Source organism: Cherax quadricarinatus, chromosome 53, assembly GCF_038502225.1.
Source record: "Cherax quadricarinatus isolate ZL_2023a chromosome 53, ASM3850222v1, whole genome shotgun sequence".
Taxonomy (NCBI): Eukaryota; Metazoa; Arthropoda; class Malacostraca; order Decapoda; family Parastacidae; genus Cherax; species Cherax quadricarinatus.
Genome location: NC_091344.1, coordinates 27,608,269 through 27,623,355, shown reverse-complemented (window position 1 = coordinate 27,623,355; position 15,087 = coordinate 27,608,269). Strand labels below are relative to the sequence as shown.

Here is a 15,087-nt window from a genome sequence, read left to right as displayed (position 1 = left end):
ATGTTACAATTTATTCAGCATATGTCACACTCCTGTGTAGGCTGCCTCACAAGCAGTGAACTGGATGCTACAGGTTTAACAATCAATAGGGTAACCTTTATTAAACCAGTAGCTTGGTTCATTGACCAATCAGAGGCAAATCCACCAAAGCTGAAACAATGTGGTTCACTTGTAGTCAGCATTTGCCAGACTTGCCTGCCTGCTGGTTGAGTCCAGGGCACTATCTCTGGCCTTTGCTTTGCCATCTGTCACCATCATGTACAATTATTATTATTTCATCTGTACGTAGTGTACATATTTGAATACATAAGAAGGCAAAATATACATTATAGTCTATCTGCTGAGTTTGTTTTGCTTCAAACCCCCATTAGGACCAGGTCACAGGCCACTTTTTACCTGTGCTCGTAATGTATAACAATACTAAAAATCCCCACCGCTTGAACACCATGTCATATAACGGGGAACGAGATATGCATTTACTTGTTTGCTAACATAATACAATTCATGTAGTCCTAACATTTTTGAGAGTACAACTCTTATTTGATAAAGAGAATGAGCTACACACGTGAAAAGTCTCAGAATGTTATTAAATATATGTGTATAATATAGTCGTTTGTGCAGAGAGGTAGTAGAATATGACGTAATATGTGCATTGGTCTAATCAGTGGTGTAATTAATTGTTATTAATCGAAACTGATAGAAACAATATCGGCATAAATTTAGTTCTGTGAAATAAGTTTGCGAAGTGTATCTGCAATAATAAAGATATAGAGTGTAATCATCAGAATAATGTTGATGAGGATCTTATTAGATGCTGTGTTATGTGGATGATCAATGGTATCATGGCATGCATCATAAAAAGTTATGTTCGCTTGAAATATTTTATTCAATAAAAATCAGGAAATACATTTCACAGAAAATTTAACGTCCAGACGTGAGTTGAAGAGCTGAGACAGTGGGCACTGAAGGAGTAATTTGGCGACCCATTATTCCTCAAGTTTTTCATGTCGCCAAGATACATCATTATCAGTAAGTGTCATCTGTTTTAGATGTACCAGAGTTCTTCTCTTTTATGTGTGTGACTGTACCTATGAAATTCATTCATAATTTTTCACAAAGTCATTGGTCCTTAGAACCGGATATGAACCAGTGATGTTAGGGATATTTAGAGTAAAGCAGTGTTGACCAGGTAACCACTGTTGCTAAAAACTTTTGAGGACAGTTATAAAAAATGCAGTAATTTACAGTCAGTAACAAATATTTACAATAAGTAACAGATATTCTCTGGACGAATCAGACTGGATAATGACTGCTGCTGTGCCAAATAAATTGACTAGTAAGACTAATGTGGGTATGTAATATATACCATATAGGAGATTTCTCTCTAGAGGATTTAAGAGTTGGTATTCAAGCATTAATTGCCCAGCTACAAACTAGTGAACCAAATAATTATAATGAGGTAACAAATAATGGCTCTGGTGTATCTGTTGTTCTACAAAGGGAACAAATGCATAAGTAATTATAACTATTCATCTCATAATAAAAATAATATTGGAATCTATCAAGTGGCAGGAACCGGGAATAAATTAAGAGGAATAATACTTAAATTGGGGTGGCCAAGTTAATAATGGGCAAGTGAAACAAAAATGGAATTGTCTGTTTTGTAAATGTTTTCTGGACTTAGGGTGGATAAACTGGATGAAATTAACAGGTGTTTCAGATATTTGGGAAATCTTAATGTCAAGGATTGTTTAAGCTAAACTAAAAAATTTTTTATCACTGTCAGAAGGTAATACACCATATTGTAAAATGCAAGAGTGAATCTAATAATACTAATAATAATAATATTATTATTGATAACCCTGGCACAGCTGTTATTAATGTAAAAGAAGTACCTATTGTAAATGATAATGGATCTGTTAAATGTTACCTTGGTCTAACTCCAACAGCGCATTAACTCATAAAATACCCATGCATTCACTCCTGTCTAGCACAATGACACAAGCTTCATAGAAGTCCAAGCCTTTTCCATGTAAAACCTCCTTTACCTCATCCCTTCAGCATTTACTTGGACGACCCCTGCCCCACCTTCGCTCCAGTACAGGTATATACATCCTCCAAGTCATAGTATTATGTTCCGTCCTGTCTAAATGTCCAAACCGCTGAACTGCCCTTCCTCAGCTCTCTGAATAACTCTTTTTATAACCCAGAATCTCCTAATCACCAAATTTTTAAATCTCTGCATAACATTCACACCAAATATTGCCCTTATTATTATTATTTTTACTGTATTATTATTATTATTATTATTATTATTATTATTATTATTATTATTGCTATTATTTTATTATTATTATTAGAATTATTGTTAGTGATTTTATTATTAGAATTATTATTAGTGATTTTATTATTATTATTATATAAAAATTAATAATAAAAATAATAATAGGAATAAGAATATGAATTAAAATAGTTATTTTTTATTAGTAACAATATTCTTATATGAAAAAGCTACAAACCTGAATGAGTTATTGTGCCCAACTTGGTATATGGGTTAGTTACATAACTTGGTAAAGCATGGAGGGAGAATGTTAGTGTGAGGAGAGAAAGTCACAGTATAATGGAATCAAAAGTAATGATATATTGGAACTTCGACTTTTGTAAGTTTTGCAAACAAAATGGAGGCAAACAGTTGAACGCAAAATACAAGCAATGGAGCAAGTTTCTAAAAGACAGTGTTTAACCATGAAGATGAATAGAAAACTATCATGGTTAAACAAATTATTGTGTAAACATTTATGTTCTGCTGTAGGTGTCTTATTATTTTTACAGTCTGTAATTAGTTATGAAGCTTGACATCAGCACCTCAAAAGTAAAGAAAATCTTGGGAAATATCAAGATAGCAAAGATGTTAGAAATTAAACTTTGTTAGACATAAAATTTTCCAGTTTATGTTGGTTGTCAAGGATGATTTAATAATTGTTAGATCGTTAGATCAATTTGCTCATTCCAGTACATTGTCCTGTGCTGTTATTTCCAGTACTTTTTGCTAAACAACAAAGGCAGTATTTTTGTGATGTCTTAAAGCTACAATACTAGTACTGTTATTATTAATGTCTTGGTTCATGTGGTTGCTTGTTTCTGGGTGTTCTTATGCTCATTATTTTGTCCTGGGGAAGAGTTTGACGAAGTTGCCATTAATAGGTCTAAGAATGAGTTCAGGGACAAGCTTGAGTTGGTCTCTGGGGACGACGCTCTCCACCCTGAATCTCCTCAAGATGCTGCTCACTAGGATTTTTAACTCCAACATTGCGAACTTTTGACCTGGTGAGATAAGAAAGTAATGGAACAAAGATGCAGAGGATAGGGACGAATATTATTTACATTCAAATTCAAATTCAAAGTTAATTCTCTATAAGGATTACAATGCTGAGTTTACAGAAATTTGGTTATTGTTTGGTTTACATGTAGTAAAATTGAGATTACAGAGTGTACCACTAGAACGCTTAGCATGGCTAGGCATTTCGGGCATACTTAGTTTTATTCTTAAATGTAAAATATTACAAATTATGAGGTAAGTTGGTATTATGGCTAAGTGACTAAATACTATTTTGTGAGTTTAGCAGTGTGAATGCTTTTGTTTTGGCACAGTATATAGTTTCAGTATTGGAGTATCACAGGATTCATTATATTAAGACTGAGATTAATATTTCTGTTTATGGTCAAATGAGTGTGCGAGTGTAAGTGTGAACCACCAGGTGGTATTCGTGAAGTTAGTTGACGGGGTGTATCAGGGAGATAAGATGTTTTCTAATGGTAGTTTTGAAGGTGATGAATGTGTCTGCAGTTCTAGAGTTCTCAGGTAGGGTATTCCAGATTTTAGGGCCTTTGACATACATTGAATTTTTGTAAAGGTTTAGTCGGACACGGGGAATGTCGTAGAGATGTTTGTTTCTGGTGTTATGCCTGTGGGTTCTGTCACAACTATCAAGAAAGCGTTTAAGGTCAAGGTTGATATTAGAGTTTAAGGCCCTGTAGATATAGATTGCACAGTAGTAAGTGTGGATGTACTGAACTGGGAGTAAGTTTAGATCTTTGAAGAGTGGGGGGGTGTGCTGCCAGGGATGGGATTTAGTGATTATTCTTACTGCAGCTTTTTGTTGGGTTATTATTGGCTTTAGGTGTGTTGCTGCAGTTGATCCCCAAGCACAAATAGCATAGGTGAGGTATGGATAAATAAGTGAGTGGTATAGTGTGAGAAGGGCATTTTGCGGCACGTAGTATCATATCTTGGAGAGGATCCCAACCGTTTTGGATACTTTTTTGGCTATATGCTGGATATGGGTGCTGAAATTCAGGTTATTGTCAAGGTATAAGCCTAAGAATTTTCCCCCATTATTTCTGGTAATTAGAGTGTTGTCAATCTTAATGTTAATTTGTGCATCTCCTGCTCTGCTACCAAACATAATATAGTAAGTTTTGTCAGTGTTAAGCGTAAGTTTGTTGGCTGTCATCCAAGTCGATATTTTAGTCAGCTCCTCATTCACAATGGTGTTAAGGGTGGCAAGATTAGGGTGAGAGATGACATAAGTCGTGTCATCAGCAAAGAGAATGGGTTTTAGGTGTTGGGATACGTTTGGTAGGTCATTGATGTATATGAGGAAGAGCAGGGGACCAAGGACACTTCCCTGCGGAACTCCAGTATCAAGTGGCCGTGTTGCTGATGCTGTGTCTTTAATGGTGACGTACTGATACCTATTAGTAATGTAAGATTTGAAATAAGCAAGCGCATGGCCTCTTATACCGTAGTGGTCAAGTTTGTGGAGTAGGATTTCGTGGTTTACTGTGTCAAAAGCTTTTCTTAGGTCAATAAAAATTCCTAGTGGATATCCCTTATTTTCAGTAGTAATCTGTGTATCATTACAACTTTCACCCCATGAAAAAAAAAAAAAGAAAAAAAAAAAAAAAAATTACCAATATGAATAGCAAAATGTTTATTAAACAAAAATTTACATGAGTGCATATACATAGTCGAATATATATATATATATATATATATATATATATATATATATATATATATATATATATATATACACACATATATTCCAGATTCTCATATATATATATGCAAGACACGCCACAGGGGGGTGGAAATCTTTAGCTCAAATACTTTCGCACTTCTCTGTGCATCAACAGGAACTATGCAATGTTGCAAGGTTGCAACTGAAGGAGTGAGGGAAAGTTTTTTCTCAGAATAGCGCATGTCGCCTCCTCCTAGAATACAGCCAGCGGTCAGCGTTGCACCCACCACTGACATTCCCCCATCTCCCCCCCCCATATGGGGTAAGAGAGCTTTGAGAAGTCAAGAAATATGGAATTAGAAGGTATGATAGTCAGCTCAAGCCTTTTTCTATCCAGATAGAACAGGTCCTTTGACTTTAGAAAATACGTTTCTCAGGGGATATTATATATATATGGATTGCTATTATTCTGTGTAACCTATATAATTAATAAAAGAAAGGAAATGAATGTGCTCTTTGTCCGTTTAAATGTCCTGTTCCTGAATGTTCTCAGGGGTACTGAGACGTATCCTTTATATTGTTTACTATTCTTCTCTGTACGATTATTATGCCTTATTTGGGATTCTTCTGTACCATTCCAATAATATTTCTATGATCCAGATTTCTACTTCTAATATCCTTTAACCCACTACCTATGTAACCATTCAATCTCGTCAATGTATGGTGAAATCACAGCTAAATGCGTTATATAACCATACATCAACTGGCGTATCATGGTGTTTTGGTGCGTAGACAACTGGTCGAGCCTCACAAATCCATCATGAGACCACCTGGCATAATGAGCAATCCTGTGGTTTTGTATAGCATTGTTGTTTAAGGTTGTATACAATAGACTCTACTAGATAGCTATCGAGCTTGTATAACCAAAAATTTGTGTTATGTACGGTATTCCTGCCATGTTTCAAGAGAGAAGATTCAGTTATGATTCTATGACTGAACTGTTTGGTACAATAATTTGGGCAGCATCCTAACCCGGAGGGTGAATACAGGAGCTAATGTGGTTAAAGATAGCGTTCGACTCTGCCCTGTCCTGACTGAGTATTCATGTTGGGCTATACTGGTTCCCAGAATTTTACATGTTTGACCTATATATGAGAGAGGACACAGAGTACATGGAGCCTTGTAAACCCCATCAACTTTGTTGGAGGGCCTTGTGGCTTTGCGCTTCTTTTTGATAATAATAATAATAATAATAATAATAATAATAATTTGTTGGAGGGTGAGTTTTTAATCAGCCTTTGTTTCACTGTCCCCGTGTTTTTGAAAGCAAGGTTCATATTGATCTTTTTTAATGCCTTATATAGGCAAACCGATTCTCATTGTATGGTAAAACTAATACGTTTTTTCTAGTCATCATTTCCTTAGGTTCAGTCCAGTAGAAAGTCTTTTTTGCTGACATTAGTGCCTCCTCGACAAAATCCCTAGGATATCTCAGTTTTGTGGCTATGTTGAGTATCTTGCCGATTTCGTCCTCTCAGTACTCCGGGCTGCAGATGCACATGGCTCTCAAGAACAGTGTGAGGAACACACTCCTTTTTACCTTAGTTTCATAAGACTGGAATAGTAGTTAATGTATGTTGACACATTGGACTTCCTATAAAGTGTAAATCTGAATTTTCTATCAATACGATGGAATAAAAAAATCTAGGAAAAGCAAACTGTTGCTTGTTTCATGTTTCATGAAAGGTACTATCCCGTTGAGTCTTGATAGAAATTCATCAAAGTTGTGATCTCTCGGCCATAGGCAAAGAATATCATCTACGTATCTGAACCAACTAGCTTTATCTGGGAGAAAGTCTTTAAGAAGTCTAGTTTCATAGAGTTCCATATATAAGTTGCTGAGTAAGGGACCAAGAGGATTTCCCATTGCCACGCTCTGTTTTTGAGCATAGTATATCCCTTCAAACACGAATTTACAATCAGGAACACAAAGTTTTATTAATTCGATAATCTTCCTGGGGTAGGGTATGGGGAATTTTTCTAGTTCCTCATCAAGGTACGAAAGCAAGTTAGGGACAGGGGCTTTGGTGAACAGAGATGTGACATCAAAGCTCACTAGGGTAAATATGTGAATCTGATATCTTACCTACCATGGGAGTTAGCAGTTTAAACTTATCTCTCACATTTAATGCTGTTGTTTGTTGACTTCCTGATTCTGTAAAAGTCTTCTGCTGTTCAGCAAAGGTATTTGGGCATAATGCATTCAAAACACTTCTTCAGTGAGCATTTTCTTCCCTTGTGTTCACCTAAACACTTGATGCACCTTTTCAGCTCATGAAAACGTTGTTTACGTTCCTCCATTGATGTGCATTGACTACAATACTGTGCCCAATGTGTTCCATCACAAAGTACACATTTTGGAGTACGTTTATGTGTGACAGTCTGTTTACTGTCTGTTGTATTCACAGCTTGATAAATGCCTATATGGGATTTCCCATTCTGTGGTTTAGTGGGAGTAGGTATTACTCTTTTTATACTGAGTTGAAGGTTTGTTATCCACAGAATTTGTAGATTTTTCATCTTGTCTCGTTGCTTGCATGCATGAAACTATTGTTTGTAAACCTCATAATTATGACCTTGGAAAATAGGTAATGACAAGGTAGGTAAACTTGGAAATGGTACACTTGTTGTTGTTACAGGTGTAACAGGTGTTTGACCACTAGTTACAGTAGGTCTCTGTGACAGAGTGTGCGGCAGATTGTCTGTACTCATGTCCACCTAAATTGTTGATTACTAAATGTATCCAATACATTTTTAATTTCATCCTTAGATGGATCTGATTCAAGAAATTTCTTTTCATAATGTGTATAGTCTGAATTAATTATTTTCAGACATTGTGTAAGTAATTCAAATTTGACCTCAAGATCATCAAAATCTATGTTTGTGTCTTGAGTTAATCCTATACAGACTGAAATTAGATTTTCTAACTGTGTAATCTTAGTCTGTAAAGACTGAAACTGAGTTTTCAAACAAGCCATTTTAATGGTATACTGAAAATTTTAGCACCACACTTAGAGTGTTTAAAAAACACTGTACTGCTATAAACAGCTGAGTTTTTGTTATGCTAAAGTCAGCAATAATCGAGTCAGACACTACTGATCCACTAAGCTTAACCTCAGGGTCAATGACCATGAAGAGTACAGAGTACATATGGCTGGATCAACCTCTGGTGTTTATGGCTTGAGTTTGCTGCGTAAGCCTGACCACGATGATAAACTGTAAATAACGATGTTATACACTTCATTCACTATTCCCTATAAACGTCACTGTATAACTGTAAAACACACATGTATATTTCTTACACATATGTAAATGTCACTGTTATTATATATATGAAAGCTTACACTTTATATATAATTTCCTTTAATATAACATTTAAATCTATAAGAAACAAACACAATCTCGTCTCTTAATTTCTGTCTATAAACATTATAAACACTATGTGAATATACACTCAGACAAACTGAAGGTCATCTGGCTTGTTGATGTGGTCAGCGTATTTCGAACTTGAGAGCAGTGGACGACGGGTACCATTTGCGTTTTTGATGGGTGAGTCACCCAGCTCCTGTTTCCTTTGGGTGAACACTGGGCGAGCGCCCGTTTTCTTTTGGCTGCCCATTCTCTGTGATTGATCCGGGAGGGACTCATTTATACTGATTTTTATTGTTTTACAGCTTTTTTCGAAGGACCTTGGCTCGTAGGTTATTTGTACACTGTAGTACAACATATTTGGACCACAGTGTGGCCTTTGTCCGGTTCAAGCACGACCAAATTGTTACGAAATGGTTTACCAGCTAAGGTTAAAGATTAAATATAGGAAGTACTTAGTAGATAAAACAGCTATCGTCCACACAGCCGCCCCTGCAGACGAGGTCTTGAGAACCTGTCGAAGTCACTTCTCAATGAGCTGTAATAGATTATATTATGTTAATAATAATTTACCCCTTGTTGAGAAATGGGATTACCAGCTAAGTTTAAATATAGGGAAACTTAACTTAGACAGTTCATCGCCTGCACAGCCGCCCCTTCAGATGAGGTCTTGAGAAGCAGTCGAAGTCATCTCTCAATGGGCTGTAAATGAGTTATAATTTGTAAGATTATAAATTACCCCTAGGGGGTGTTATGTCAGCATATTTCATTCACTGATGGCTGACAAACTTATTTGTGTGGACTCAATGGTCCGCATATCACCGGGGTTTATGATAAGTGACCAACTCATGACTTTATACTCAACTGCGCAGTCAATAGTAGTACATCACGAGTTAGAACACTTTCCTGAGTATATGTATCTGACCCGTAATTATGCCCGGATATCCGTTGAGTTGATTGAAGAATAGTGTTCTTTGAAGAATGTTGCACTGCACTCTGTTGGATAGCAACACTCGTTGTTACACTGTTCATCAATAATTGTTCACATAATATCACTATGAAGTTGATCACACTTCTCTGTAAGTGTTAATCATGTTTTGTGAGACACTTTGTTCACACTAACGCACAGATCGTTCTTTGTTGGTTATTCTGGCGTCAGTGTCACTCTCAGTAGAGTCAAAAGTAATCTGAAGACGCCACAGCACCCCACGCTGTTACTGCCCCTTGCACAAAGGAAAAGCTGACCTAGTACTTTTGCTTCCTTGCCACTTCCTCGATGAAGCAAAGCAGAATGTTTGATTCTTGCTGTCTTAAGCATAGACAACAATGTCCACTATCTTTACTATGGTAATAAAGTGGGAGCAGGATTTTCCTTAATTGTCCTCCTAAGGTAAGAGATGTACTGTCTCTTATTAAAATACACTCTGCAACACTGGACTGCAAGGAGCGGCGGTCGCTTGACCACGTCGCATACTCATACTGCATCTGAGATCAATTACTCGATGTAGCAGTAAACAAGATATTTGCCCCTTCTGAGAGGGCCGGACCCCTCAGGGCTGAAAGGGGCTGAAGGGGCTGAAGGAGGCTGAAGGGGGCTGATACCCCCCTCCTGGAGAAAATTTCTCCACACTGGGAGGTGGCGGAGGTTTGCTGCAGGTGAACTATTAATCACTTAACATTAATTTGATTTTCTCACTCGCCACCACTGCTGCTTGTCTTTTCTGAACAGCTTTAGTCTGTGTGGTTTCTGGAGAATCACTAATTTTGTTTCCAACACTGTGTAATTCTAACGGTACTAGTTTATTTATTGTCCGCTTATTCACTACACCTTTGCTCAAAACATCAACTGTCCTGATGATTCCATTTGCATCAGGATATATGGTCACAATTTTTCCAAGTGGCCATTTGGACCTCGGACCATCATTGTCGATAATCACTATGTCACCAGGTCTTAAGGACTTACGATTTTCAGGAACACCAGCTCACAGAAGTGTTCTCTCAATGAGGTGAGATAGTCTTCTCGCCAAATTTTCTCCCAACTTTCAATCACTTTATTAAGGTGTTTGAATTTACGTCTGAGTTGCTCAGGATCGAAATAAGTAGGATCCTCTATGATTTCTTTATCATTCATGGGAGGAACAGATTCGAGCCTTCTGCCATGGAGTAAATGAGATGGACTTAACACTTCTAAATTGTCCAGATCATCGGTAACATAAGTCAGAGGTCTGTTGTTGACTCTATTTTCTATTTCAGTCACAACTGTACGGAATTCTTCTAAGTCGATTCTTTGACGATGAAGAGTCTTCCTTAAACAACGTTTTCCAATGCCGATCATTCTTTCATCAAATCCGCCATGCCATGGAGATTTAGGAGGAATGTATCTCCAACGACAACTGCGTTGATTCAGCATCTGTTGTACTTCTGGTTGATCAAAGATCTTGCTTATATAAGCAGCACCAGCAACAAAGTTCGTTGCATTATCTGAAATCATCAGTCTGGGACATGCACTTCTGGCTGCAAACCTTCTGAATAATTTGATAAAGGTTTCAGCAGACATGTCAGTGGCTACTTCTATATGTACTGCTCTACTTGTAGCACAAGTGAACAAACAGATGTACACCTTGATGGGAACTTTGTCAACTGTTTTGGTTAAAATTATTGGTCCAGTGTAATCTACACCTGTCACCTCAAATGGAGTGATATGACAAACTCTTTCAGAGGGATATGGAGGTGGACCTGGATACTGACATACTCGCATATCGTAGTGACAACAAGTAATACAGTCCCTTATTTGTTTTTTCGCACTTTGTCGACCTTGAGATATCCAGTAGGATTGTCATACATGACAAAGTGTGTCAGCTACCCCACCATGTAACACGTTACTGTGGGCGTTTTGCACAAACAGTTTTGTTAGCCAATGATTCTTGGGGATCAATATTGGATGTATGGCTTCTTTAGGTAGTGAAGAATTATGAATTCTTCTTCGACATCTTATAATCTTTTCTGAGTCGAGATAAAGTCCTAAAGAATTAATCATGACAGGTTTATTTGGGGATTTATCTTGTGTTTCCAGAAATTTATATTCTGTAGAGAAAACATCTTTCTGTATTAGTTTCACCCAGTATTTAATGGGTTCAAGATATTCATAATGAGGTTTTATCCCTTTAATGAATTTAAAGACAAGAGCTGTAACTCTTAAGAGTCTACCCAAAGATGAGTATTTAGATCCATCAATGACTCTTTCTGTTGTGTCTGCAGAATTTACACAACTTATTTCTGCTGTGTTCAAGCAGACTGTTTCTTCTGGCATAATATGAGCCTTTTGCTGAGGCCAGTTATTTTCATTAGAGAGCCAGTTCGGTCCGTGGAGCCATAATTTATTATCCACAAATTTCTTGAGTGAAACACCACGTGACAACATGTCAACCGGATTCTCTTGGGTAGAGACGTGGAGAAAGAGATAATCTCTCTGCATCTCTTTTATTTCTGCTACTCTGTTCTGTACACAGACCAACTTACTCTTATTATTTCTTAACCACTGGAGAACTGCTTCATTATCACTCCAGATCACGTTTTTTTCAATAGTGAGATGATCAAGTACTTTGTTGAGATAGACAGCTAATTTTGTACCTACATAGAGTGCTGTCAGTTCCAATTGTGGTACTGTTTTGACCTTCAAGGGTGCTACCCTGGCCTTTGAAGTAATTAGTGTACTTTCTTCAGCATTAATCATGTAAGCTACAGCGCCATAACCTCTGGTTGACGCATCACAGAACACATGTAATGTGTACTTGTTTCCCTCTTGACCTATTTGTCTGGGAAATTTAATTTGAGGAAGTTGTTTAAACTCCCTGGATATTTCATCCCACGCTTGACTCATTTCTAGAGGCAATTTCTCATCCCATCCAATTTTGAGCTTCCATGCATCTTGCATAAGCATTTTACCCTTTATGGTAATTGGTGAGACGAGTCCTAGAGGATCAAAACATTGTGATACCTCTGACAGTAAACTACGTTTAGTGAGTGTACTGCATGATTTATTGTTTATCTTTTTGAGACTCAAAGTATCTTCCTGTGTGTTCCAATTAAGTCCCAGCATATTGTTGCAATCAGGAATTTCAGCTTCAGGGAAATCTTCTTTGATAAGTTCCCTTAATTGCTTTGAATTTGTATTCCACATCCTTAGAGGCATATTTGCTTCTTTCATCTCCTTGTTAGCTTCTCTGTATAAGGATTTCAAATCCTCCTCTTTATTCACAGTACCTTGAAGATTGTCCACATAGAAACTTTTCTTTAAGATTTCATTGAAGGGACTTTCAGATTTCTTCAAATGTGTATTTAGAGTAGCTTCTAGTAAGAATGGAGAGGATGTTGCACCAAATAATACTGATTTGAAACGATAAGTTTTCACAGGACTTTGAGGATCATGTGAATTTTCAGGCCACAAGAATCGAGTATAATCTCTATCTATTTCTTGTAGTCCTACTCTTAAGAAAGCTTTGGAAATATCAGCCGTGTAGGCATATGGGTTTGTGCGAAATTTCATAAGCACGTCTCCAAGCTTCTCAGTTAGTGAGGGTCCGGTCATCAGACAGTCATTAAGACTTGCTACATCTTTATTTGCATGTGCGGTGCAATTGTATACAACACGTAGTGGAGTGGTTTCAGAATCTTTTCTGACTCCATGGTGCGGGAGATAATGAGCTGTCTTCAACTTATCTTCGACTATTTCCACAATGAATTTATTGTCCAAATGTTCTTGTGTGATATTATCATAGACAGTCAGTAGCTCTGGATTCTTCCTGAGCTCATGTATTTGTGCTTTCATTTGTCCGAAAGCCATGCGATAATTGCTAGGCAGATGTGGTGGATTTAATTTCCATGCTAACCTAACCCAATACTGTCTATCTTTATATCTGAAAGTGTCCAAATATTGGTTATAAGTCCGAGACTCTTGTGGGCTTGGTTTATTTTCATCAATACCTATCGCATCTATTATTATTATTATTATAATCAAAAAGAAGCGCTAAGCCACAAGGGCTATACAGCGCTGCAGGGTAGGGAAGGAAGCAAGGGAATTGGATGGCAGGAGGGAGGGGGGATGATCAGCAGGTTACAGAAAACAGCGGGGCAGGGGATAGTACGGGGGTAGAGGGTAGCAAGAGATACAAGTAGAAAGGGCTGAAAGTATCAGAATTTGTGAAGTAAGTCAGTCGTTGTCAAAAAGTCAATAAGAGAGTCCGGATGAAAGGTGGGTCCATCAGCGAGAAGGGAAGGTAAAGAGAGAGCAGCGGGGCGAAGACGACGACAGAGGTAAATTCTGCGTGCTCGTTGATAAAGTGGGCAGTCCAACAGAATGTGGCTGACTGATAATGGAGCTTGGCAATTCTCACAGAGAGGAGCAAGACGCCTCTCCATGAGATATCCATGAGTAAGACGAGTATGGCCAATGCGAAGACGGGAGAGAGTAGTCTCCCAACCTCGACACTGGTGATAAGAAGACGGCCAGTAACCTATACTCGGTTTAATAGACTGAAGTTTGTTGCCGAGCATAGTAGACCAACGTTGTTGCCAACGGGTGTGAAGGTGGGAAGATATTACAGCAAAATAGTCCGTACATGGAATACCTCTGTAAGAAACTGGTAGGTCATGTACTGCTGACCGCGCAGCAGTGTCTGCCTGTTCATTGCCCTGTACGTCAACATGACCAGGGACCCAACAAAAAACAATATCTTTATGCTTAGTAAAGATGCGGCGTAGCCAAAGTTGGATACGGAGGACTAAGGGGTGAGGTGTATCAAATTTTTGTATAGCCTGTAAAGCACTAAGGGAGTCTGAGACAACCACAAATGATGACACAGGCATAGATGCAATACGGATAAGTGCTGTAAGGATGGCATATAATTCAGCAGTAAAAATACTAGCTGAAGATAGTAAATGCCCTTGTACGACGCTGTCCGGAAACACTGCTGCGAATCCTACGCCGTCAGAAGACTTAGAGCCATCTGTGTACACAGCAATGGCATGAGAATGAGAGTGAAAGTGGTCAAGAAAAAGAGAGCGGGAAGCGACCGTAGACAGTTGGGCTTTCGAGCAAGGGAGGGAGAAAGAACAGACTCGAACAGCTGGGACCTCCCAGGGGGGGAGGGAAAAGTGAGATGCTACATGTACATAGAAAGGTGGTAGTTGAAGAGAAGACAAGAGCGAATGAAGGCGAAGAGAGAAGGGACGGAGTAAGCAGGGGCGGCGAACAAATAAAGAATGTCTACTAATATCAGTGACCATTCTATAAATGGAAGGATTGCGGAGATCATGAGAGCGTACATAGTAGCGCAGGCAATGGGCATCACGGCGATCGGATAAGGATGGAACGTTCGCTTCTGCATAGAGGCTTTCGACAGGGGAAGAGCGAAAAGCACCAAGGCATAAACGTAATCCTTGGTGATGAATGGGGTTAAGGCTAGAGAGAGTAGCAGGAGATGCCGCTGAATAGATCTGGTCACCATAATCAAGTTTCGATAAAATAAGGGTGGAATGTAGGTGAAGGAGGGTTCGACGATCAGCTCCCCACGAAAGATGAGCAAGGGTTTTAAGAAGGTTCAGCCGGCTGTGACAAGTTGCCTTCAGAGAGGTA

The 15,087-nt window shown here is 38.2% G+C and overlaps 1 protein-coding gene across 1 annotated transcript in view; it reads right to left on the bottom strand.

The window, feature by feature from the left end:
* Positions 1-862: 862 nt before the first annotated feature.
* Positions 863-15,087, bottom strand: part of LOC128705522 (cytochrome P450 4C1-like) — a gene marked incomplete at its 5' end in the record, with an annotated part of 195,074 nt that continues 180,849 nt past the window's right edge. The window contains 2 exon segments of the mRNA XM_070096505.1: positions 863-3,165; positions 3,167-3,324. Coding sequence (XP_069952606.1) covers positions 3,124-3,165; positions 3,167-3,324 — 200 coding nt within the window.